The sequence below is a fragment of the Thunnus thynnus genome, chromosome 9 (genome assembly GCF_963924715.1).
Source record: "Thunnus thynnus chromosome 9, fThuThy2.1, whole genome shotgun sequence".
In the NCBI taxonomy this organism is placed as follows: domain Eukaryota; kingdom Metazoa; phylum Chordata; class Actinopteri; order Scombriformes; family Scombridae; genus Thunnus; species Thunnus thynnus.
The window spans coordinates 23,280,370-23,308,271 of NC_089525.1; the positions used below are offsets into that span (position 1 = coordinate 23,280,370).

The following is a 27,902-nucleotide window of genomic DNA, read 5'->3' on the forward strand; positions in this document are numbered from 1 at the left end:
AAACAAAGTCCAGAGTATGCCCACCCGTGGGTGTAGAGCCAGATACGCAACATTACACGTAATGTTATCAATATGAAGACTAAAATCACCAACTATTAGGACCTTGTCCAGCTTTATAATAGATGATTAAAAATATTTAAAATCTGATTTAAAAAGGAGCCGATTGGGCCTGGTCGTCGGCAAATTAAAATACAATAGATAGGATTTAGCCAACATCTGGACATTTGCAATTCAAAAGAACAATAAGGCTCGGTGCTTACCATCTGGCATGTAAACTTGTTTTTAAATACTACGGCAAGACCACCACCACCACGGCCCGTCACACCTTGGTGTACTGATAAAAGAGAAATCTGCAGGACAAAGCTCGATCAAATGGGAATTATCCATATTCTGCTGCCATGTTTCAGTCAAGAACATAAAGTCCATACTTTCACTACAAAATAAGTCATTAAGGATAAATGACTTATTTCCAATAAACCATGTGTTGAGCAGAGCCATCTTGACTGGGGAAGGCAGAACAGCACTAGAGCAAGCAGAGCCACGAGGCAGCCGGTGGACACAGGACAGGAGAGACCCGTAACACATATGCACTGTTATCGCCGTAGTGAAATAATACTGCATCTGCCATCCCTCCCCCCTCTCTGTGATGGTTGGCTTTTCACTCCACCTTTGTGTGAAGCTGTCCAGAACAATGATAAACGCATTTTATTTCTGATGTGGTCAGACAGCATGTTGTAAAAACGTAAAAACCAGTTCTGAGAGAGAAAAATGTAGTTAAAAACTATGAAAGTGTAAAAGTAGTGGTTTGGTCCCTCTAACTGATATTATTATTATTATTATTATTATTGTTATTATACATGGCATCATTAGATTATTAATACTGAAGCATCACTGTGTAAGCAGCATGTCAGCCTACTGTCGTAGCTGCTGGAGGTGGAGCTAGTTTCAACTTCTTTATCAGTGCTGCCAAGTCTCACGCATTGCCTGTGAGACTCACACAATTGACACTTTTCACACACTCACACTGACAGGACACTGACAGTGCACAGACAGAGAGGACAGAGCAGCACAGCACTGCTCAGAGTAATCTCAGTCAGCATCTCCTCTGGCAGCAGCACAGCGTCTCTTCATCTCCTCTTGCGCCTTGCGCACGCAGGCAGGAGAGTGAGTTACTATGGTTACGGAGACGCTCTGTATCTCTCTCACTCTGAAACTTTCGTGTGGTTTCCAATAATAAGTTTTTAGGTTGGTTGTGAGGCCATTTCATTCATCTAAATTGTTTGTACTTTTTGCAATTTTTAGACCTCAAAGATGGCCTTGTGAGTATTAAGAATAGCAAACCTCAGGTTTAACATTGTTTAATCAGGTTTGATAATCCAAATCATATTGTGATGTGTTGTAAGGCTATTTCGTTTATATAAATTGTTTTTCCTTGTTTTACTTTGCAGATGGCCTTGTAGCCTGCAACCTACCATTTTAGGCTACATAATGTTTTTATAAATATGCTTTCAAACTAAGAAATAGCCATTCTTCTGATAATCATTTCCTGTCCTGATCCACCCAATTATATACTGTTCTTGATGCATTCTTGGTTTTCATAGCACTCTCAATCTAATCTGGTGGCTGTTTCTTTACTTAATCCAGTGTAGAAATGCAGAAAATTTCTTTTTCTTTTTTTTTTCTGGGGGAGGACCCCAGAACCCCATGCCAAGTATGTATCTTCCCAAGTTTGCTCCCCCAGTTTAAAACATAACCAGGCACCCATGGTGAGGAGCATAGATCTTTCTTATCCTATGTTTGAAGAAAAATATGTGTAATATCTGGAGTGTGTATAAAAAAGCTACCATACAAACACAAATTAGCAAAAAGAAAAAGTCTTATGAAAAAATGTTGGTGTATAAGGCCACAGAGAGGTCGAGTGGGTTAATTGACCATGAATAATGCCCATTTTATTATGAGCAAAAATAAGTACTACTAAAGTAACTCCCTCCTCTCCCTAGGACAAATTTCACTCTAAGCTAAAGTCAAAACTGGCAGCCCTGACTTTATACACAGTTAGACCATAAATCAGCATAAAACAGCTGTCAGCAGGTGTCCTGACTCGCAGGAAACAGAAAGGTTTTTTTTCCTTTTCCACTGCGGCACAACTAAACTGTGTCAGTAATAGTTTCCACTGCAGCATCTAAACTGTTTCAGTAATAGTTTTGACCAATGAGCCGTTGTTGGATGTTAACATTTTTCAAAATAAAGGACCAAAATATTATATTATTGTTATTTTCTGCCTTACTTTTGTTTAGTCTGCTGTACTGACAACATACTGAACCGTGTACCTGAAATACCATCCATAGAGATATGGTTGTATGAATATTTTTCCAATATATACTTCATATATTTTAGAAAATGGCACATCTATGCATAATTGCATATAAAATAATCAAATAGATGTTGAATGTAGGCTAATGAATTATTATGCAATGCATCATTAACATATAAAACAAAAGCCTAAATAACTGAAGTGAAATTGAAATTTTTACAAAGTTAACACGATATGATCATATCTTCAATATTGAATTCCACTAGTAGATAACTAGTAATATTAAATGATCACCCAGTTTGAGAATAAGTGTCTGACTTCATAGGGGATTTAAATTAAAAATTATTTACTTGTGATTTGATTCAAAAGTGATGAGATTTTCTTATTGGTTTAACTTTTTGAAGTCATGATCTGCTGAGTCTTTATTTAAATGTTAGGTCAAGTGGTGGTGTAAAAAATAACTGAACACTTGAATATGAAATGTCATAGCATCCCTGTTAGGTTTGCTGAACTGAAAACTCCGACTCACTGCGAATGACAAGCAGCCATCTGGCTATCCTTCTCCCCAGGCTTATTCACTAACTGCATACTGGAATGGTTTTAAAGGAGAAAGCCTCTTCTTTTGAAAGAAGGCTTTTGGCACTAAAGCCCTCCCTTGTGTCATACCTCAGGGGTTATAATTCATTCTGCTTCAGAGTCCATCATACGTAATCATTGCACTCCTGTGGAGGAAAAAAAGGACTTAAGCTCATTGTGCTTTCTGCCTGATTGAAGAGAAATGCAATGGAGGGTCCAGAGTGGGAGAAATGCTAAAGAGGAGGATTAGTACTTTGGTAAAGACAAACTCAAAACAACAATAGTGAATGTGCTGGTGGCATGCTGCAGGGTGGGCTAGTCAAGCTCACAGGAAGTGCAGGGCTGTATGACGATTTTGGAGTAGTGGCTACGGTTGAAATGGCAAGTCATGTGACGGCCCAGAAACACTTTTTTGCATATGCAACCATTAGAAAATAAAAAGCTGGAAAAGAATGATAATAATTTCCTTAGTTTCCCGCATATCTAAGTTACTTCTTAAATTATCACAAATTGACTCAGTACAATAGTAATTTGAATCAAGATCTTCTTTAAGATTGTCACAATTCCTAACTTCACTTATTTGAAATGTGCTAAAGGTGATTTCTAACACAACATAATGAGAAGTAAAAGTCCCCGAAAAAGTATTTCTCTCTAACATTAAATATTCATGGCTAAATAAACAACACAGTTAAAGTCTTGAAAAAAAAACCCATCAACATCCTCAGTTATTATCTATTAAGAGTTTAAAACTTAAAAACAGCTTTGTCAAGGCTGCGTGGGTGTCTTTTGATCAGATTTGATTGATAGTCACCTGGTAACATAGGAAAACTTCAACTGTCAACTATCATCACAATTTCAGTCAGATGTTGCTAATTCTGATTGGTGTATGGACGTACGTGACTTGATGTTTTTTCAACTTCAGGAATGAGTCTCATCCACTTCAAAGCTGTGAAAAAAGCACAGAGAGAAACACAAATACTGAAATATGTGAAATACCCAAAACTGTTCAAACTGTGAGACTCCTTCACTCATAGCAGGAATCTGATTAAAGGGGACATAACATCCTTTTTGTGATTTTCTGTCACTGTTATAATGCTGGATGTCTGTGTGAAATGTAGTCAAAGTTCCAAGTCAAACATGAGGTGAACATATCTAAAACAAGTCAGCCTGCCCTGAATGTTTCGTTTGCGAAGTTACATCTACTTCCCTAGCAAACTGATCAGATTGTTTGCACATGCCCACAAACGGTCGTCTCTTCTGTTCTGTTATCTTTTTTTGCTAAAGTTGTGCAGTGGGTTGTTCACATTGTCCACTTGCTTGTTTGGATTGGATTCAGGCTCAAACATGTATGGATGTGTTAAACAGAAGCTGATTTGTTTAGCGTTGCTCATGTAACTTGTGTACTTTTGTGATGGATATGATAGTGGCAGTAAATGGAAGTCATTAGTGGCAAGTAATGGAAAAATGTTGAAAATAGGAAAAATGTCAGTATAGGAACATGTATTATACTTATCATTTTTGTGTTGAAAATGGCATAAATGCCATGTGGCTGATGTTACAGAAACTGATGCAACAGAAAACTGTGGACACAGCAATAGAGGAAGAATGAGAGAGAGAACAAAATGGTAAACTCAGCGGTAGTGTTACATGGATGGTTGGTAATATGAGAGACATGGTCATTCTAGTATTTTGTGCTAGCTTAGCTTTATTCAATCTCTAAAGCTTCGTTTCAAAGTGGATATTTGACATCTTTTGGTGACATTTTTGCTTTATGCTGAATTGGAGACTATTGAGAATGAAGCCAGCATTTCAAACACCTTGGAGCAAACTTCAAAAGCTTTTAAACAGAAGAGATACACTGTACGATCCACAGTATAAATAGAGTTTGACTCTAATGTGTTGTGCTATGCTAAATTATTAGGACACCTGCTGTCCAGTAAAGCTTGTGTTAGCAGGGGTCTGGCAAAATAAAACTGTTGAGTGATCCAAAGCAAGCAACGATGAAGCATTATTCCAGGAGCAGTCTTTGCTCTAAGAGAGACTTCAATGAAATGGCAGTAGAAATACAGTGTAGATATTCACACATTACCTTCTACTTGACTAGCAACTCTATTTAAGTGAATATCTCAGAATTTCAGTCATATTAAAAGAGAGTAGATTTCTTTCCATTAAGTAGATTGCTGAGAAGAAAAAATGATTTAATACATAAAGTCAAAGAACAAGAAACTTTCACAACAGATTGTAGTACTCACAGATAGGATTTTACAACTCTATAAAGGTATAAGGGCGACAACTATTTTATCTTTTGTCGCGATGATCACTGGGTAAACGGTAGAAATACGCCATTCATTTGACAAAGTAATGGCCAATGCAACAACTTTCCAGGTGGGGCTACCTTTTTTCTTGCAGGGCTCAAGTCTGCCTGAACGTGGCACCCCACACTTGTTGGGTCAGTCCATTATCAGGCTGATATCACATCACATAGTGTGAATTAGGCCTTACAAGTGCACACCTGCAAACCTCAGTGTGCACTGACCCCACCCTGTCAGTTTTGAGGTCCTTGGGTGCCAGTTTCATGTCATAACTCCTCTGCTCCTCTGAGCTCATTAAGCAAACCTCTTGAACACAAAAAAGCACATTGACATCAATGAAACGTCCTTTCCAACAGACTGCAAATGGCTTCACCCACTATTAAACCAACAGCTGAGCTTTTTAACAGTCATTATCATAACGGCATCTGTGTAGTGCTGACATGACATGCTGTAATAATGATACAGCACTTGTCCATATAGCCAAGGTCTCCTTGTAGCTCAGACTAATCGTTGCTATCATGGCCAGAGAGGTATGACCGTATTCTTTATTATAGGATAAAAACAGGAGAGAGGTCAGATGGGAAATTGTGTTTCATACCAAGGGCTTAGACTTTACAGGACCCCTGGGACACTAGTGCAGCGCTGGGCTCTGAGAGGGTTCAGCCTTTTGATTTTATTGCCCCTACCATGAACTGCACTTAGATTAATTAAACCAGGCTTTTTGGCCACATTCAAAGGGCAGACGTCTCACCACAGTCGCACAGTCGCACACCCACACACACACACACACACACACACACACACACACACAGAATATGACATCCACTGATTTCTACATGACCTCATCTGCTGCCATATTATTTTTGAGCGTATATCCACAAGCATGTGTGCAAAATGCAGCTGAGGCTTGTGCCTTTGACAGTAGAAAACAGATTACATGGCAAACCAAAGATTTATTAGTGGAGTTTAATGGAATAGAGATGAGTGGATGGGGGATTTAAATAAATTAACCTTCAGTGGATTCCCGGAGGCCCGGGGGAGTGACAGAAGGGGGCTGAGAAGGAATTTTCTCCTTGTCACCGATGTAATGAATACTGATGACATGATTCTGGCCTGAATGCACTCTGTTCTTGTTTAACCTATAAGTAAACATGAGCCTGTGTGGATGGACAGGAGATAATGATGAAGGGCGAATAGAAGATAAATAAGATGAACTTTGATATTTTCATGATTGTATGTTAAAGGTTTAACTGAGAAAACACTAAACAGTCTCGTCTATACTTCTGTCGACATACATGCGTGCTTGCATGCATCATTTGCTTCACAAACATGTGGCAATGTTGTGAATGGAGGACGTGGATTCATAGGGAATTCACAACAAACACTTGTCATAACAGGAACAGTATGTCCAGAGCATAAGAATGAACTAAGACATTTAAAAACCTGCATGCAGCAATGAAAATTTCAAACAGAAAATGACCTTATAAATGTAAAATGTCAACGGGGATGTGGTACCACTCCTATGAGTATCCAAAAAATATTTTTTATCTGGGTAATACTGAAAGTTAAAATCATATGCTCTGAATAGGACACATGGTGATGTTTTGTGAAAGAAGCCTCATTTTTAAATGTCATTCTCTCAGCTGGGAATTTATTATGTTTTGCAAAGTCCTGACAGTAAAACTATGTTTCCTTTTTCTCTGCAGTCTAAAGTTTTTAACCTTCTTTAATGAGTTTATAAGAGATTTATTAGAATTCCCTTTTAGTTTTAGAGTAAGCCATTTGGCATTTATTTTCATCAGTTTTATTCAGTTTTTACATCTCTATTAAGATGTTAATTCTTTTTGCTTTCTTTTTTGGTCCAAAATGTGTTGATATTTTGGCCTTGCTTGCAGCATGGCTTGAGGGCAGTGTTGGTCAGGCCACCACTTTGGTCCAGACTGAAATATCTCAACAAAAATTTGATGGATACAGATGAAATTTTCTGCAAACCTTCATGGTCCCCAGAGGATGAATTTTACCAATTTTTATGATCCCCTGCCTTTTTGTTTAGTGCCGCCATGAGGTCCACGTTTATGTTGATTTATGTGAAATGTCTCAACAACTATTGGATGAACTGCCATTAAATTTCGTACAATCATGTCCACCTCAGGATCAATTGTAATAACTTTGGCAATCCCCTGGCGTTTCATTTAGTGCCACCATCAGATAAAATTTTCAATTAGTCAAGTGCTTTGGTTTATCACACAATACCAAATGAAGAAGCATCTCAACCCCATCAAATTTATGCTGGTGCTGGTGGCCTTGGAACTGAAGGAGGATGACTGTTTGTTTCATCAACTTCTTAGTTGAGCATTGTGCTGAATCAAAGCCCAACGTTTCAGCTTACACCTTCCTTAGGGGCCAAACAGGAATAATGGGTTGAAGACCACTTTCAATACATTTTCAAACATCACACATGGCATCCTATTACATCATTCAGTAATCAAGCCATCGTCTGTGTCACCCGTAGTGTTACCTGTGTTTACTTTACACATTGTAGTACCATCACAAATCAATTCAGCCAAAAGAACAAACAACAAAACAAATTCCAGTATAATTTCCAATTATAACAGTTCAACTTAGCTTGTAAGAAAAACACCTTAAATCTAGCTCTTCATTCATTCAGTGTGGTGATAGTGTGTTTAATTTATATCCAAAATGCTTCACACTTCAAAAGCAATAGATCCAGATTGCCACCTCGCTTATGCAAATGACAAAATACCTACAAAACTAATGTCATGATGGGCTGATGGTGCATGTGGTAAACATTATACCTTCTTAGTATCATCATGTAAGCACTGTCATTGTGAGCATTTAGCTCAAAGCACAGCTGTGCCCAAGTACAGCCTCAAAGAGTCACTAACATGGCTATAGACTCTTATTCTGTATAGCGTAGAACAGCGAGGAGGCCCTATGACTAACACTGTCAATGAAAACAGCAGCCTTTTCAGCATTTCCTCAGTCTCCCTCCACTCTCCACTCATACTAAAACTGCACAGATGAGGCAGTTTCACACCAGCAATTTCATTCACATATCTTCTGCTGTCTGAATACATGGCCTGGTACCATAAAATTTGCAATTGGCCCCTTTGTACAAGAATGTTACCAAACAGTCTGCACAAAGGACAGTTTATAGAAAAGCAGACCGAGTGGTTTCACTGTTTCCTTTAAGCTTGTTTTCACAGAAAGGTGTCGATTTGATAAGTTGTCATTACTGGTATAGAAGACGACCGCCTCGCCTGTTTTTAATGTTGCATGCTAAAGTGCATGTGGCTGAGTGTGATACAGACACAACAAAGAGAGCTTGTAGGCGTGTGTTTGTGTTTATGTATGCCTGTGTGCTCTTGTGTTGCTCAGTGTGCTTGGTTTCACGCTTAAGTGTGTGTGCTTGTCACTGTGTACAAGAGCGACTGTGAGTGTATTGTCTCTCCCAGTGTCAGTGTGTGTGTGTACAACGTAGAGCTGACAGCTGGCACAGCTGAGATTCTCAGTTTTTCTGCATTCAGATCTCTGTGGAAACAGTCAAACTGAACAACAGCAGCTGGTACACTTGCCAACAGATACCTGTCACCATGGGTTACAGTGTCACTATGGATATTCTACTCTGCATAGCCAATTCTTTCAGCTGTCATGGCAATGCAAACACTTCTCAGCATGGTACTATTTTTAGAAAACCTTAATATTTATTGGGAAAATATGTTATTCTGTGCATCAAAAATCCTTTAAATTGTGGCCTGTTGGTTTGGGACTGGAGATTCGGTTGCAGTAGTTCAGGTCTGGCTGGCTTTTGTTGCCTGTTATCCCCCAACTTAGTCTTCCCTCATTTCCTGTGACCCCTATACGGTCCTTTGTCTAATAAAGGAAAAAAGTTCCAACCAGTCAGTTTATTGAATATGAGTGTAAATATCTGTAATAAGTAATTGAAAATGGTTTACTTTGACAACTTGTGACAAAAAATAGTTTGCATGGAAACTTAAACCTGCAGATTTTTGGCCACTTCGGAGAAGCAAAAAAAATCTGTAGACACTAAATTGACATAATATCACATTTTGTGAAGATACAGAGTGATTTAAGCAATAATTTGGAGTCATGTCTCTGGCCAACAGATGAAGTCCACTATTCACTCTCCCTTTGAGCAGCTAAATGCTCGACTATGTTCACCAGCTAATCGCTAATGTTGTCTGTCTGCGCTGGCTGCTGTTCAGGTAGTGTACAGTGAGATTTTAGAGACCAAAAGAGCTGCATGCTACATCTTGATACAACTCTGTGAAGAGTCATGACAGTTGACCAAAACATGTTCACTATTTACTACTTTTTAGCTTTTCCATTATTCATTGTACTTGCTGTAGCTGAATAGCTGTAACTCAGTTCTCCTTGCTGTTTATGTGTGGTATGTCTACATTTACCGAATGCATGGGCCTTTCATATCTTCACTAGAGGCAGATGTTATGTGGGCAGACTGAGAAACTATTGATGAATGTTCTTTCACATGTCCTCATTGGTCCTGGCATGCAGTAAGTCACCCGCTGTGCTGAGATTGACAGGATGAAGACTGTCCGTCTGGTTGCGTTTCTACATCTGGAGCCTAAATGTCTGATAGATTCATCAGAGGTGTTTTTTTTTTTAGGCGTACTGGATGACATAAATTTATGAAGCAGTAAAGAAACCTTTTCTAAGAAGACCACTTTAGCCAGGTCATTTCTGTGTTTTGAAAGGTTAAGAGCAAACCTCTAGGAATAAGTAATAGATAAAAACAAGGTGTTTGTTTACCTTTGCCACTGTATAAATTGCCACCTTATTGTTTTTGCTGCTAAGAATACTCAGGCATGCTGTGAAAAGCCAGGTTAATATCCTTATGAGGATGTCTCTCGCACCCAGTGTGCTGAACCAGCTATCGCAAAGCCGGATCAGTGAGACACCTTGTTTATTCATCTGCCGGGGTCATCTGTCATTCAGCATAGTCTGCTAGTTTTATGACAAACTTTATTTTATAGCCAAGCATCTGCGACCTTCACTACTTCATGTGTTGTTGAACCGGACAGTCCAGGCTATAGATAGAGCAATGACTTGTTCCAGTGGTTGACTTACCTATTGGTTGCTCTTCAAGGTCTTATGACTGGGTTTCATAGGCAAACTTCCAGATATGGGAACATAGCTGCTGTTGGTAACAGGAGGCTAATTTTAGAGCTATCATCATGCACGACACAACCAGAAATGTGTCACTTGTGTATGATCAATAGCAGCCAACCTGGAATGGATTATCAGCCCGTAGATTAATGTGAGTGGCCACATTGCACCCTGAACCCTCAGCTGTGACCGAGTGTGACTTATGGCCTTTATGACCGATATAATTTTTGTAAAAAGCACGACTGTCATTGGCTTTGTCACCCTCTGCCTGGATATCTTTGTTCAGTGGGAAGGAAGCAGCTAATTCAAGTGATGATAGAAAGGTCATAGATGGCTGAGTTTCATTTCAGCCTCTCTATGAAAAGGTTATGACCTCTCAGAGGAACGTATTGCAAATAGTAGCCTTCAGACAATTTAATTAAAAATGACCTTAAAAGTATTAAATTATTGCTCTTTTTCTAATACAGGACAGAGATAAAAAGCATTATAGTATGTCCTTGTGGTTAGAGAGACTTATGTTCTTTTACAGAAAGAAAATATGCATTTCTGTGTCTAAAGACCATACAAATAAATCAATTATAACAACAATTTCAAAGTTGATAATTACTGAAGTGCTGAAAAAGTGTTTACCTTTAATGGCAACTCTATTATATCCATCAATTCAATTGTTTGCATGTTTGTTATGGCTTCTATTTAGGAGCAGTTTCCTTAATGGTGAGGTGTGAGGGTAGAACACAGACTGGGTAATAATAGGCAACAACATAGTGTCTGTATTTAATTTAAAAAAACAGAGGAAAACACTTTCTGTACTCTTGACTGTATGTCTAAGGCCAAGCGTTTACATTATTAACTGAAATATAAAGGCCAGATGTGAGCTATAACCTTTCAAATACAAATTACCCCTTTGAGAATAAAAGCAGCAGAGGAACGCTTAGTTGATTTGGCTATTGAGAGGGTCTGCCCCATGCTGTGCATTATTCAAAATTTTCATTACAGGAATACTGTAAAATGAAGGTTTGAAGCTTTGAAACACATTTGTGTTGACACGTCTTTCCTCCCTGCTGATGTGTGCCAGTATGGCTAAACATATAATTAACTTTGAGCCTACATTACCCTGTATGAATGTATGTAGTGATTGAATTGGGTTTAAATGGATTGCTGGTGTATATTTATGAGGATTGGGGCTGCATAAAGGATGTTCTATTTCATATTTTCCAACACCAGTGCCGAGAAGTCTTAGTTCATGCATTAATTCAAATTCTTCCACTGTCCTTGATATTTTTCATTGTCATAAAAGTCAAATCCCCTGAACTGCATGGGAAAATAAGCACAGATGTCTGCAGGAAGTTGTGTTAAGAAAAAATCAAATTAATGATGTGTTCATATTTTATGTCTTTTAGTGGACCTTTATCTGCTTCAGATGGATGAGCACACAGTAATCTATGTGTGTTCTTTCACAGCTGGCTGAGATATTGAGGCTATACTGCCTTTCACACTTCTAGATGCACACAAATTCATGTGCTAATACGTGTCTGTTTTCTGCTGATAAACATGTATATATGTTCATAACAAGATACAATGATCTATTAAAACGAATTTAAATGGTTTTGTAGAGACAAACTGTGCAGAAGTGAACGTGTAATGTTCACTTCTAATGTTTAAAATTATAAATAATTTTAACAGGAGGAAGGGAACAGAACCTGGTGTAACGCCATAAGAAAGTGCAACAAAAGTCCTCAGCTGAGGTCTCTGCAATTACATGGTCAGTGCTTTACACCCCTAGGCCACCAGATATATCATTATCATAATATTAACTTTTATTATTAAATAATTACTGATCTGCTCATGTGTAAGCAGCATTTTGAAGTTGTATTTTATCAATATGGAGCCAATTTTAACTTCTTTCGGGCAGTTTATTCCAGAGCAACAATGTGAATATTTTCTGCTTTTTTAGTCTTCTATGATAGTAAACTAAATATCTTTAGGTTGTGAATGGTTGGTCAAGTCAAAACAAGACATTTTTTACCATTATAGTGGTAAAATATTGACCCACAGTGTTCTTTCAGTTTCTAACAGACCCGTCTTCACTGATATCTACAGTATAGGGAGGACGAGAGAGGAGGCTACCATACATTATACTCATTGCTATCAAGCTCTGAACGTTTATTTATTTTTTTACACAGTCAGATATTTTGTAAAATTCCTGCATGTTTCAGGACTAACAAATAAATTAAAGGTACAGTGTGTGTGTTAGAGTACATTACATGCTTAAAATGATTCTATAAATTGTGTGTTGTTGTTCGTATTCTGGCATCGACTCATCTTACTGATAAAAGGTTGTATCATATTCAGCAGACATTACTCCATGTTATCAATCGATCTGTCCATTAGCTAATGTATATCCATTACTTTTTAAGTACAAGATATTTTTAATCATCGGTGGCTCAAGTGTTTTTCCTCAGTGGTCATCTCTCTCCATAAATTTAGTGTGTCTGCTTCCTGTTAATGCGCGTCTGCTTCTGCTTGCATGATGAAAAGTAGTGCTCATAGGGTGCTGGGGCAGTTTTGCCAAAAAGAATGAAGGCAGGTTTGCAGCATCCAGATGTGCAAAGTTCATATGCATAAAGCATTGACGTAAGTTCTTGCTGATTATTTTTATAGCCATCAGCACTGGCGCCAGGAGTAGGGGGGCCAACAGGCCATTGTCCCCCCCACTTTACCCTCCTCCCACATTTTTAAGTCGCAAATTACTGTATCCCCTCAAATGCCATTATATTGCAACACTCATGGTAAAAAGACACAGGAGGTTTTTTTTGAAACACAGAAAAGCTGTTGCATCTCATTTGGGTTCATGTTAACAGCAGCGGTGAACACAACAGCTGTGAGCTCAGTGCCAAAGCTTTAGATCCGTCCTGTAGGTCCTGTGGGTCCTGTGGGCTGCCACCGCTTCAGTTCAGGCTTGAACCAAGCCCTGCATATTTCTGCTCCTCAAAACTGGTATTTTAATATAACAGAGTGGAACTTAACGTGGAGCAACGGGGGAGGGGAGAAATACGGTGCTGCACATAACAAGATGCATACAGGCCATAGATGTGTTACCAGCAGTAAAGTTACAGTTTACAGTGAGTGGAGTGGTTTCCAGTGTTTCAGGCTTTTCTCCACATTTCAGCACAGCAATTGGTCCATAATTAAAACTGCAGAGAGCACAAAAGCCTCAAATTGTGTGGCTTTAATTAGCAGAGGTGCACACACACAGAACTCTCCACAATCACAAACCAATTTCCAAGTATTTTGCTTCTTTTACTTCTCTAGTATTTCACATCTACAACATAATCTACTGAAATGTCAAATGTCAAAATACAGCTATTTATGTGACTCAGGCAGATCTGAAACATGTTAATGTCTGAATCTTACAATAATGTCGTTCAGGTGTCACTGAATGTATCCGGGATTTCGCAGAAACATCAGTACTGATGTTCTGTCTGTTGTCCACAGTTATCTGTGTGTCAGATTCTTTCCTTTGAGTTTATTAAATACCTGTAGCATCACACAGCAGTTGAAACAGTAAGTGTCTTTAAATTGAGTGATGTGCGCATTTATGCACGCGGCACAGCAGCAGTAACTTCATTAACACTGGATCGGTCAGGATCTGACGGTAATTAATGTTCTGTGTTCTACCCATCTACATCATTGACTGTAGAGGTCAGCTGTTACACACAGATTTCAGCTTTATATGATGGAATTGTTTGTAATAAAGCAGCCTTTATGGATGAATCCTGAGCTCTATCAGCGCTGTCAGGACATTTTTATTTCAAGTAGCCTCACTAAAAGTCCAAGATAAGCCTAAAACCCCATACCCACTTGGTTAGCTTCCAGTGTCTGACTGAATATTTCGCCCTTGCTGAAAACAGTCCAGTGTAAAACAATACAAGGAGCTGTGTTGGTGTGGGCATGTTGTTTAAAGTGCCAGTGAGACCATGAAATACAATCCAGCAAGTCCGGTTGGAGTAACAGATTATTAGGTTTAAAGGCTGAAAAACACTGCACAGCGGTTCGTAATACTCACAACTTTGGAAAGTAACATTGCAACCCTGTTTACTAGTGTGCAAAATGTGGAATGTGTCTGTGTCTGCAGACCCCCGAAAAGTATAAATGGAACCGCATGTGTGTCCACGTGTGTGTCCACAGCACCCCTGATCATCAGGCATCCTGGTATCGTGTCAGCCTAAGGTGCATTCTGTGCCGTCCCTAGTTTTCAAGCCTAGCCAAAGCAACCCTTGACTTATGTCATGTCCCTCCAAACCCATATTTGTTGTCACTCTAGGTGTGTGATAAAGGCAAATGCCAAAAATGTTGGTAATTGTCTCAAACTTCATTTTTTATATGAACTGAGATATACTTCAACTTTAGGATCACTACAGAGTGTGTATACAAATCTGTTTTCATTCATTGATTTTTGGCCACTTGGGGGCAGCGCAATGAGCTTTGAACATAACATTGACGTATTATCTCCTATGTCAGCAAACAGTGGCTCATATACACATCAAGCAGACCTGGAGCAACATTAACATTCATTTGCCCTCCTGTTTGTTTGCACCTGACAAATGTAAGTCCAATACTCACTGTCCTTTTAGCTTTTTTTTGTTCATTAATAACTCCTGAGAGAAGAATCTACTCTTTAACCGCTAAATACTCCATTATGTTCACCAGTGAATTTGTCTGTCTGCCGTTTGGTGATGAATAAGTAGTGTACAGTGAGTTTTTAGAGCTTAGAAAAACTCTGCTGATGAGTGTAGAGAAAGTGTACCCAAACAGTTAAGTTGCAATGCCCTAAAACCAAAACAATTAATACTGTAGAGTAGTAATTCTCTGTTGGTTTGGCACTGCGAGCAACCTCTTTCACATTACACATAGTGATTTGACCAATGGTTAACATATATTGATCAGAGCAGCTTTAAGTGAATTTTTGACATGCAAAAAAATAAGATGAGAATTTCCATTATTGCAGCTGGAGACCATCTGAATGCTATGTCAGAGAGCACATTCAATAATATGGACTGGGTCTCTACACAGCTGCATTAATTATTCAGCAAATGTGTTATTTTACAATTTTCAACACAAAATCTTTTCTGCCTCAAGGAGCTCAAATTTGTTTATGGGATAGTGAGGAATTTCAGTCAGGTCTAATCAGCAGTCTAATTTCATGCATCATACTATATGTGGAATAAAAAAGACAAAAAATAAAAGATGGAAACCCAGCTACTATAAATTTGTAATTGCTGATAATACTACTGCACAAATGTCTCTGTTAGGTCTGGCCGTATACCACCATAACCTCATCTTGCTCTCTTTTAGAGTGTTTGTGATTCCCTTGGAGAATATGTCTGCCCACCTCCAGTCCTAGGGCCGCTGCCATGCAGTGTAGGCAGTTCAGGTTAAGGCTTTTGGAGGAAAAAAAATACACACATCCATCTGCCTGGACACAGATGGAGAGAAGAGACACAGATTGTAGCTCGGCGAAAACACGTCCACACAGTACTCCAGAAAGTGCACAAACATGCTAGAGAACAGCTAGTGGGGTAAATAAAAAAACAACAACTTTCCAGAGGTTGTTTAGAGTGGCAAGGGGATGCTGTTTGATGTCAGACACTTCAGGGTGGGAGACACATTGCTACATGTTGTTTCTGAGTCCCAGATTTTCTAGGAGCACCTCTGTGTACAAGCCTGCCCTTTCTTTGTCTTCTTTTCTCTCTTTCACAAACTCTGATCCTTTGGCCCCTCATGTTTCCTTCCTTCATGCTCCAATGTCTTGGATAAAAAGTTGACAAAGATCAGCTTGTAGACTGACAGCAGTGATATCAAATCAGCAACAGAGGATGAACTGACACTTTGCTACATCTGTCATGCAGCACCAGAGACGGTGCAAGAGAAATCCCAGACAGATGGATGTTGATGGGCTGCAGACATCTCAGGAAAGAAAGACTGATGCACTCAGTGAAAAGGTGTGCGTAGGTGTGTTTGATGTAACCCCAGACAGCAGAGAGGTGAAGGACTTTCTGGGAGAAATACTGTTGCAGGCTCAAGCATGCGTGTATACTTGAATTGGTATTCATATGTTCTGTCAGGGAGGAAGGTTTTGATAACAATTCTGTTTCACAAAAAGGGAAGCAACACAGTCAATTTGAAGAGCTGTGTTTACAGGGGGAACTGAAGGTAAACATGTTTTTGGTGTCACAGGCTCTAGATTATGGCATCACTGATCTCTGTTTATGGTTAGAGCAGAAATACCAGCAAAATTAAAGTATTTCATTGTTGTTTGATTTGTTCATTTCCTAATTATTGGTATGTTTATTCCCTAAATGTGAAGTTAAGTGGCGCAGCTGCGATGGTGTTTATGCATATCAGGTGGCATGCTGCAATTTTGCTAATCATTTGGCATGAAATTGTGCCTGTGTTTCTGCCTTCTGAGACCCCCTTTTATCTCAAATGCACAAAGTCACTTTTGTTTGTCTTTTAGAAGTTGGAGGAGGCTTATGTGTAGACATCTCCAAAATCTCACAAATACATTTTTTTTTAGTTTTTAACTATGTCACTTTGACATACCTTCTTGATTAGAACACATTTTACATGCAAAACTAAAGGATACAATACGATTAAGGCTTCTTCTTCTTAGCAATAATTTAATACTTTAATGTATGTAAATGTTGCAAAATATGACCGAGTGCAACCTTTTTAATCACTTTAGTATGCAAAAGCTTCAGGTAGTAATGGAAATACATTTTAATGTAGTTACTTTGCTATAAATTCATGCATAAATGCAATGGCATCATTCTCTTCTTAGATGATTTTGTATATTTGCACATCAGCTCTGTCCTTACACATGAAACACCCGGTGACAGGGATTTAAATGTCTTTAAAAAATAATCTTAAAGAGGGACATAATCTGCACTTGGAAGCGAACTATGAGTGTTGTGTTTTCATATTTGAGGTGTTTTAGGTTTGTGCTTTGGGACTCCTTCCTAGACAACAACCATTTTCTCTAAGGAGAAGCTGAACTGGACTCTACCCATTAAAAAACTGTCTGTTACTTTTAACGGGAACAAGAGGAGCTGATTGGCCCGTATTGAACCTTGCTCACACTTCACCTGGAATACTCCAGATTAATCTGCCCTGTGACAGATTCGGTTTGCCTTTGGTCGCCAATGTGAAAAAATGCATTGGCCCATATGTGGAAATTGCACATGCACCCAGTTTAATGAGAATAGAGTGAGCGTTACACACCTCATAACACTTCTTAGGGATTTTCATTTTGCCTTAGGTGTAAGGAAAGGCTGTCTTATTAAAACCATTAACCCTCTTTTTAAAGCTATTTAGCTCATTTAGAAAGTCTGGTGACAGATACAATGGATAGATGGATAGATGGAGGGATAGATAGATAACTACCTACATAAAAAAGATGCTATATACACATTGCAGAGAAGCCCACAAAAGACAAAACACAAGACAGATCGGCGAAAGACCAGACAGAGAAAGGCTCCATCAGTTCTTGTCTAATAGTGAATAGGGAAGAGACTCAGCTGAATGAAGGCAGCTATTAAAATCCCTTGTAAACACATTATAGGCCTGGTCTTGTCCAATATATAGAACCGAGACATAACAGTGATATAGAGGCTGGGCTGCATCCATAAATGCATGAAGCCAATCTCCTGTCAGCATCTGCTGGCAACTTTCTGTGCATCCTGATGTGATGTAGTTACACAGAAGAAAAGAGGAGAGAGAGAACTGACGAAAGCACAAGTAAACATTTCGTCCACACACATCAAAAGATGCCTTTTGGCCACTTGTCAGAAGACAAAAAAGCATGCTTCGTTAACATTGCACACATTTTCATCTGAGACACTTTTGATTAAAGAAAGCTTACAGAAAGCGAAGTGAAAATTAAGGATAAAAAGCTGCTGATCCTTCTAAGTATGTGAAGAAAAAAACAACTAATGGATCAACTAAACAATAAACACTTCAAATGGTATTTTTAAAATAGGGTTATCACCTGGATTTTCATGATATCAATTTAAAAATAACATATATATATAGATTTTAGTATCAAAAGAAAGCTGAGGAATCACATTTGAATGAATCATTTAAAATAATAATTTTAACTCTTCATCATAATGCCTCCATCACATCAATCATTCATTTTTAAAATGAGAATGCAAAGACACACATATATCCAGTAATTGTCAAAATAATACCACCATTGTCACACACATGCAGCTTTGTGTGAAAGAAAAAACAAAACAAAACCACAAATTCCAAACGAGCATGTTTTGAGGTAAACAGGGCAATGTTGTCTGAGTTTGATACCTGAAATTGCTTCTCATCCCCCCCTGTGATCAATCAATAAAGCTGACAGGGCCTGAGAGCAGGATTCATTCGTCATTATCCAGGCCTATTGTGTTCGGTCGAAAAACAGACACTTGCAGAAACAGGGGTAAATTAAGCATTATTGTATTTTACATTAGAATGGGCCTGCTGTCTCCCAAACCCTCATCAAAGATTTACTTTTATAAGTTTCAGTACAGCAAAGAAGGACTCGCACACATAGAACAAAAAATAATGGATTTTAAATATTTCAATTATTTAAATTGCAGGGCTGAGGAAAGTCCAACATGGACTGAAATGTTTGCACTTTTGCACTGTACAGTCAGAAAGTCACACCAGCTTCTCAGGATAGAAATATTTTATTTTTGGACATTGCTGGGAGGGAAATGTTAACTTTGTCTAATGACTTTTGATCAGATATCATATGAATCCAGATGTTATCTGTCCATCTGTTTTATATGCTGTAAAATTTTTCATTTTAAAATACAATATGGCGAAAGTTTGTTACATTTCCTACTTATTTGTGTGGACTAGACATTTAGCATAACATGAAAGAAATGTGATTTAGTATTTGTTAAGTATTACTGTATAGACAAAGTGGGCATGTACACATAACCCTGGAGTTAAGGGGGATCCATGTCCTTAAAGATTTTTTTTAATGTAGAGATATGTTTAAAATGTCAGGTATCAACCCCAAAGTCAACAGCTTATCTCTGCTGGACCTTGTCACCGCATCTGCTGCAATATTTGTTTTATCATTTCAAGCAGTGTGATCATGACTGTTTACACTCATTGGCATCACAGTGAAAAAAGTTTGAAGGCTTTGATTTTGTTCACTGACATATAATTTCTTTATTGATTGAAGAACATTTATTACTGGTATCACACTTTCACTTGGTGATGTCCTAAGTAGGGCTTAGTTGGTTGTTGCAGCTATGAGTGCATGTGAGTTACTCACCCCTGTGCTATCATGTGCCCAAGTGGTGTGACAAGTTGACCACTCTGTTAAGTTCAGTCTAATTGCAAAACAACATTGCCTGTTTCAAGAAAATGAACAACCAATGTGTCAGAAGGTCAGATTTTGACGGGCAGTAATAGACATTAAACCTACAGTTTAATGGTTATTTGTGCTATGGAAAAACAAAACTTAAGTTGCACCTGTAAGACACAAAATCTGGTTTTGAACCACAGCTAGATGTACATAGCTGTGCCATCTCATCTTACATGATTTTTGTTTTTATTTGTTAGGGCTCAAAGCTCTGCCGTTTGACCCAGCAAGCAACAACAACCCTCTTCAGTTCAACAGCTCCAACGCGCCACTGGTGACTAAGTGTCCCTCTCTGGAAAACGCTGCTGAAAATGGCAAGAAGAGGAAAAGAACCAGCCTCCCTCCAGGTACTGACGTTTCTACTTCACTACTGTCATGGCACTCAGGACTAAAGGAACCTTGTCTCTCTAGTTTTTCAACAATGCTATTTTTTGTTGTGCTACACAGGCTACTCACTTTGTGTTGTTGACTGATTGAATGTAATTTAAATGCTACCAGCATCAAATAACTGCTGGTGAGAGATAAACCATAATCCTGTTATTTTGAGACAACCTGAAAGAGGTAGCCTTGTTTGGTCTTTGCTGTTTTTGATTAGTTTGCTCTAGCCTGCGGCTCGGCTTGTCTGGACAGTTTGGAGGTCTTATAGCTAAAACCAAGAAGCTGCACGGTGGAGATTTCACATCCGTCTGCCTCTCACAGGGCCGGACCTAGGCAAAAATAAAAAAATTAATTAATTACAACCAAAACTTATTAACAGTTCTACAGTAAAAGTACTGCAGGTTTATTTGTTACAAACCAGAACAAGAGCTAAGAGCTAGGAAATAAATATAAATAAACAACTTATTTAACAAACTTGCTTTCAAGTAAAAATATGTTACACGTGTTATATAATCTAAATATAATATGCAAAATAAATAAAAAGTACAAATTCACTTTGTCTCAAGAACTATTTACATTCCACTCCATATTATCACACTTGACTCAATCACTCTGGCCGTCATCTGCATATGAAATCTGACCAGCAACCTCATGGTTAATGCTGATTAGAGTCAGATCACTGAGGTGTTCTTGAGACATGGTTGACCTTAGGTATGTTTTTATGAGTTTTAACTTTAAAAAAAACAAACATGTTTCATGGCAAGTCAGGTAAATTAATCTAAAATGAGGGAAAAGTACTTTCATTTCTTTATTTCTTGCACAATTTTTTGATAGAATCTTTCTTCTGCTGCATTCGATCAACTCATTCTGAATGGTTTTGCCCAAGCTCTTGTAATGCGCTGTTGTATTGTTTGAGTCTCAATCTTGTAGACGTGGTCTGTCATCACTGGGTCAAACTGTGCCAAAAGCTCAACCTCTTTCAAAAAGCTTCCATTTGAAGGAGAGTGGTGTCTTTCTGTCTTTCCTCTCAATGCTGTATTTCTCACTGCCAGAGACTGTACAATAGCAACCAGTTGTGTCAGAACTGCTCTCCACCGACTCTGCTCTGATTCAAAGAGAACCTGCTCTTTTTTGTCTATGGTTGTATCTTGCTTTAATTGAATTGCCAATTCTTTCCACGAGGCCACATTTTTCAGGTGTTCAGGACTGTTTTCATGGCTATACAAAACAGCAATTGCATGTTTCAAATCAGACATTCTTTCAATTGGTAAAATAAATAAGTTTTGCAGAAAAAAGGTTGACAACAAAAATAAAAAAGACTTTTTTCTTTTTTGAATATTTCAGCCAATTTCTTTTGATCCTTTCTCCATTTACTAAGGTCCTGCTAAAGTACTTCTCCCATCTTTCCTTGGAAACATGGTTTTAGGAGTTACCTGATATGGTCCAGGTCTTCCCCTAACAAACTCTGTCCTCATTTTTCCTCTGAGATATGAAGGCCAGTCGGCAGCATCAGTTTGTAGTGGATCGTCTGTTTTTGCTGCATCTGGAGGACACATGAGACACACTTTCACCTCATATTCACAATAACTTCACACATACACACACACAGACAAAATATTGTTTTAAAGAGAACATCCTTGAGCCAGCTGAGATAAATAAAACATGAGGACAATTAGGCTTATAGCTAAAAGTCTTTACCTCCATGTGGCACACACCTGAGAAGAGTGTAAGGGTGGAATCTGTGGAGTCAGTGGTGCAACCAGGATGAGCAGCAGGCTGTTCTGAAGTTCCTTCAAGCGGTTCTGGGTCTATAGATATATAGAGAACACACAATAGCAAATGTATTGATTAGATTTGATATGGCACAAGATATTGTTATTTTTACAATAAATTATTTATCATAAGGAACATATATTGTCACATTGCACTCACCTGAGGAAACCGGCACAGGCTCAGTTGGCTGTCCTAGTCATTTGATGCAGCTGGTAGTGGTCCCAGATATTTTAAAAGTGAATCTAAAATGATAAATATGATATGACAATGTTAACAAATATGTGTATTATCAACAATTTGGACTAGGTGTGGGAACATTTAACCTTTTTTGTAAACAATTACATGTCTATTTTCTCCAATATGAGTATTTATATTTTTAGTTTGTAGAACCATATCTGCAATTGCTTAGCAATAGTTATTGTTTTTCTTTATCCATTCCTTTTGTTAATATGTGTATGGGTGTCTATTTCAAAAAAAGAGTAACGTGTACAGTTTTTTTCGAAATGACTATAAATTCACCAGCAAGTACATGTGTCCTTGTGTACATGTTCCCAATCCTAATGTGAACAGCCTGCCCTGACACTTTTTTCATTCCAACCCAGAATAAACACACATGCATGCACCTTTTGACAGGGTTGGTGTGAAGTAACGTTAACCTTTTGACAGGGTTAGTGTGAGGTAGTGTTAACCTTTTGACAGTGTTGGTATAAGGTAACGTTAACCTTTTGACAGTGTTGGCATCAGGTAACAAATGCTAATCTTATACCACACACACTAACACACACACTAGCTAACTAGGTTTTTTTGGGGGGGGGCTCAATTGAGGTGGCCACATATGTCTCCTATTGGAAGCGCTCTCCTTCTCATCATGTTGACAGTCCGGCCAATCAAAACTCACATAGCTCTCTCATGCATATTGACCAGCTGTAGCTGTGTGTGTGCACCATGTGGTAATGCCCACCCACCCAATGAGTCTAACTTTTAATCAGGGCCAGTGTGCTGTCTAATTAAAGAAGAGCTTTCTAATTAATTGCATTATGATCAGTAGAAAGAAGAGGGCCCTTAAGACAGAGAGGTGTTTCTCCATGTTCTCATCTGTCAGGGTGACTGTAATTGGTCTGGATTTTCAATCTAGAAGATATGCACATGGGATCTAAATGAACTAATATCAGTACTTGTAGGGCACAGCTAACTCACTGGTGGAGCTTCTAGTCAAATATAGACTGTGGAACTTCACACTGGCCAGCTAAGTGGCTAATTTTTCTCCTGCCAAAGACTGTTTCAAGCAATTCGATCAAAGACAATATTTGAGTCTACTTTGTGCTATTATGGATCTAATTCCCGAAGGTAGAGATAAGGTAGTCCACCTGAAGAGAATCTGCACATGATCCATCTTTCTTTCAGTCTCACTGGCTTGTGTTCCCAATTATGGAAGGTATAAGGTTAAAGCAAATAGGTTTCTCCCCATTTAACAAAAATGTTAACCTTGAGACAGCCATTCATTCAAATCTTGAAAAAAGTGGTGGTAGGTCGGGAATGGGTTGGTTTCATTTTGGATCTGGTTCCTGGTCGTCAAAATACATTTGCAAGGAGCAATGTACAAAACATTCAGGTAGCAGCCTTTTATTTTTAGCTGGCCTTGAGCGTATATTTCACCTGTCAAAATAACAGGTTTCACGGGTGGCAGATTAGATGAGTTGTTGGTAATTAATGTTAATTCATTAACAGCTAAAGTACAGAGTTTGGCTGTTCGCTAGTTAATGTACTCTCTTGTTGTCTGTATTCAGCCAGTTCTTACTTGTGAGTAAAAAGGCATATCACTCTGTAAGAACATTATATGACAGCGAGTGTACTGTAGTTCAACACGGACCAACAGAGCGGTGACTCATGTCACTTTAGGAGTCTCTCAGTTAATCTTTGATTCATATCATATTAGGGTTGCAACTAACAATTATTTGCATTATAAATTAATTTGTCAATTGTTTTCTGGATTAATTGATTAGTTGTTTGTCCCATAAAATGTCAGAAAATGGTAAAAAAAAAAAAAAAAAAGCTGATTGTTTCCCAGAGCCCAAGGTGAAGTCTTCAGATGTCTCGTTTTGTCCACAACTCAAAGATTTTCAGTTTACTGTCAAAGACAACTAAAGAAACCAGAAAATATTCATATTTTAGAAGCTGGAATCAGAGACTTTGGAAGTAGTTTTCTTAAAAAATAACTTAAAATGATTAATCGATTATCAAAATAGTTGGTGATTCATTAATTTGTTGGCAACTAATCAACTAATAGAGTAATCATTGTAGCTCTATATCATATCAACATTTCAATCTGATCAGTTTCAGAGTTCTGGATCCAAACTGTCAGTATTTGGAGAAAGTAGCTCATGAAGTAGGTAGGCTATAGTAAATAGGCTACAGCTGTTTTGAATTGAATGTGTCAGATACATTTAATTAACATTTCATATATTATGCTGCTCACCTCATTTTTCAGGTTTTAGGCACAGATTGTGAACATTAATTAGGCTGCCACTACAAAGAGTTATGTTTATGTGTTCTCAGCCAACAGAGGGTACAAAGACATCTTTGAGTTGTACTTATTTTAGCCTTTAGTTACTTGCAAAAGTTAAAAGGTGAACCTGGTAAGATTCAATAAGTGGATTTGATGAAATGCTATTGAACCCCTTCCCTATTATAGGTTGACTAGTAGGCAGCTCGATTTAGAAATATAACTTGTTTCTCCATTATGGATAGTAAAGGCCTTGTCTCTCGTCCAGTGCATGCTGGGGTAGGCTCAGCCATCTGGGATCCAGAAGCTGTTAAAAACGCATATGAATGGATAAAGATGTTTCCAATAGTGTCATATAATAAAGATCTCTGACAAAAATTAAAGCATGGTCAAACCATTTTTATAACTCAAGAAATTGAGAATAAACTCCAAGACAGGTTTGCAATATCGAGGTCATCAGTCCAAGTTGCTCAAACGTTTTCCTTTTGCCAGACAGTTTTTCTCTTATTATTTGGATTTTTCAAACTTCACAATTCACTTAACTGTTAAATTATATTGTCTGTATATTTGAATTCCCTACATCAAGGTCTAAATGCATAAACAGTGCCAGACAAATTCTGGTAGAGAAATTCTTCATCGACCTAAAAGTTGTCAAATTTAAACATGGCTACTGCAGCTAAAAACAATAGAAACAGCCAGTAAATAACACATCAGGTGTATAATTTTATTTGAAAAATGTAAAGCCCCCCCCATGTGGCTAAAAGCTTACAGAGGACACGACCCTTGTGTGGAGCAACAGCCCTGTTGGATCCCACCAGCTATTTGCAAATCCACTGCTAAGTGGCTGCCATCATATTTTCTGCAGCAAGCTAGTTCTGTCAGTTGTTTCAGTCACCTAGATAAACGTTACATCTAATAAGAAGGCATAAACAACTAACACTAACAAATCTCTACTTAAGAAGAAGTTTCTGTGCTACAACCCATCTTTATTTAGTGGTGCACTTACTCCATTCTGTAAACTTTTAAAATTAACTAGGCCAAGCTTGAACTGAGGAACAGCTGGTGCCTGAAAAATGTTTTACAGCAAAATGATGAAAAGTTAGAAAGTGAAATATGTAGAAAGATAGTGTTGTTTGGCAGATCTGCCATGGCTGTCCTTTGTCTTTTATCATTTTTTGTAGTCAATTGTTTCTCAAATTAGAGGCAGATTTCTTCCAGGTGCTGTTGTTGTCGGTTTGTCATACTGAGTTTAAAGATCAGCATCTTCTCTGTTTTCTCCCTTTATTGTTTTGTTGGTTTAAGGTTTTCTTCTTCCCATGGTCTCTCCTTCCTTTGTTCAAAAATATAAATTTAGAGGAGATAAATTTGCACCTGCTGCAACAGAGCCAGTGAAAATAACTAAGAGAAAAGGTGCAGCAGGGACATTCATAAAAGCTCAATGGTCATCATAAAAAAGAAGTCCCGGAGTTACAGTATGGTATGACTCACCACAATTTGTGTGTTGTATAAAGCAAATAGATGATCTCAGCATGGTTCCACGTTTTATTTTCCTCTTTAAATACCCTTTCTTGTTATCTCTGCCAGGTGTAAGCCTGGAGGGGTTCATGCATTAGGTCGTGTGTGTGTGTGTGTCATTGTGTCTGTATATCCATACCACTGGATTTATCAGCCTAATATTATTTGTGCACATTTATGACTGTATGCTCAAGGACCTCTCATGGTTGCAGTGATAAACAATTTTTGAAAAACCTACTTTTATAGCGCCATTCCTTATGAGCCTATTGTAAAGCTTAGACTTTCGTCTTTTCAGCCGTCCTCGCTATGTTACGATATGTGTTACAACATAGCAAAAGGCATTTCCAGCAATCAGATAGGCTAAAAACAAGGCTTACTTAGTCTGTTGCAGGCCACGTTTTGGCCTTTGTCATGTCTCAAAAACTGAGATCCATAGAAAAGTTTGGTTTCATCTTGAACTGGAGCATCTGCTGATTAATTCCATACCCGATATGTTATGATCCACTAAAGTTAGATACAAGATGAATTCATTTCCATTTCTGTTATATTCGCCACCGTCTTGACTGTACACACCTGGCGGAGATCTGCGCTCTACTGAGTGCTCTCTTCCAGTTATTTATTAACCTCTGTGTCCTCTGGAAGAATTCACTGTAGCACTGTCACTGTACTGACTTTTCTCAAAACTACAAACAGACAGAAATAAATGCACAAAAGTCTATTTTATACTTTGTGGCTTCAATGAAAAAATATCTGTGTTTGTGTGTGTGTATGGGTGTGTGTATGCGTGCGTCTGTGTGTGTGTGTGTGTGTGTGGTCTGCTCAGATTAAAGCCTGTCAGAAAGCCTTAAGATCAAAGCCTTTGTGGAGCACAAATCTGATCTGTCACTGGAAAAGCCACAGTTCTTTCCTTCTATCTTAGAGATAGAGAGCAAAGTCTCTCATCCATTATTTTCCTCTCTGTCATTTAGTCAAATTATGAACACTTTTATAATAAAGGTTCCATTAAAGCAGTACAAGTGCACTATCATGATGAAACACAACGTTGTCAAATATTTGATGTTGTATCCATTTTATGTAAAGCACAGGTTTACCTATAATGAATTGAGCTATATACTCTAAATAAAATTGTCTTGTCTTTTCTGCAAAATGGACTTATCTGCCCTCTATGACCATCAAAATTAGGGGTGATACATGAATAAAACAAACCCAACAGCTCTTCTAATTATTTATTTGTACTTTGTATGTTTGAGTTTCACCAAAATTGTACATTTTAAAGGACAAACTTTCAAAGTAGAAATGTGGAAACTGTTCAGTCGACTACCAGCAATTCAACTCTCGTAACCAGAGATGATTCCTCATGAACAAACACAAACTGAGAACAAAAAACAGTGTGCAGAGTCATTTTCAGTTTGTCCTTCTTGTAGATGCGACTGTTAAATTTATTACGAGATAGCCAGACAAGCAACAGTCATGTAAATTGCGACAGGTGCACGTGTAGTGTAGCTATTTAAGTCACAGTTTATGGGACTCTTGTGGTTAAAAACAGCTAATGTAGCAGCTGCCATCTACTACATCTACTTTACTTTTTTCTTTTGTGTGTATTTTTGAAAGATCAAATGTAAATATTAGACAAATTAAGAAGGCCAGATATCAATTATTATCATTTTCACAGTGATAAAAGTAATGTAAAAATTATAAATACAAACAGAACCCACAAGACCTCCTCCTGCTGTTTCTTATTTTATATATTAAAAACAACAACAAAAAACCTTCTGTCTAGCGCCCTTTCTCATTGCACTTGCTACCTGGTCAGTTACTTAAGAGTTTGTACCACAACTTTTTCGGAGTCACTGATTGTCTTCCCTCACTTGTAAGTCGCTTTTGATAAAAGTGTCTGCCAAATGACAAAATGTAAATGTAAAAATGTAAGTATTG

At 38.1% G+C, this 27,902-nt stretch overlaps 2 protein-coding genes across 5 annotated transcripts in view; one reads left to right on the top strand and one right to left on the bottom strand.

The window, feature by feature from the left end:
- LOC137189718 (ecto-NOX disulfide-thiol exchanger 2-like) overlaps positions 1-27,902 on the top strand; it is a 195,835-nt gene that overhangs the window by 35,958 nt on the left and 131,975 nt on the right. For all 4 annotated transcript variants that reach the window (XM_067599767.1, XM_067599764.1, XM_067599765.1 and 1 more), the window contains exon 2: positions 19,999-20,145. In XM_067599767.1, the coding sequence (XP_067455868.1) occupies positions 19,999-20,145 (147 nt within the window). The remainder of the gene's footprint in view (positions 1-19,998; positions 20,146-27,902) is intronic.
- The window catches only part of sfxn5b (sideroflexin 5b), a 341,220-nt gene that overhangs the window by 34,830 nt on the left and 278,488 nt on the right, over positions 1-27,902 (bottom strand). The gene's annotated exons all lie outside the window — the stretch shown is intronic.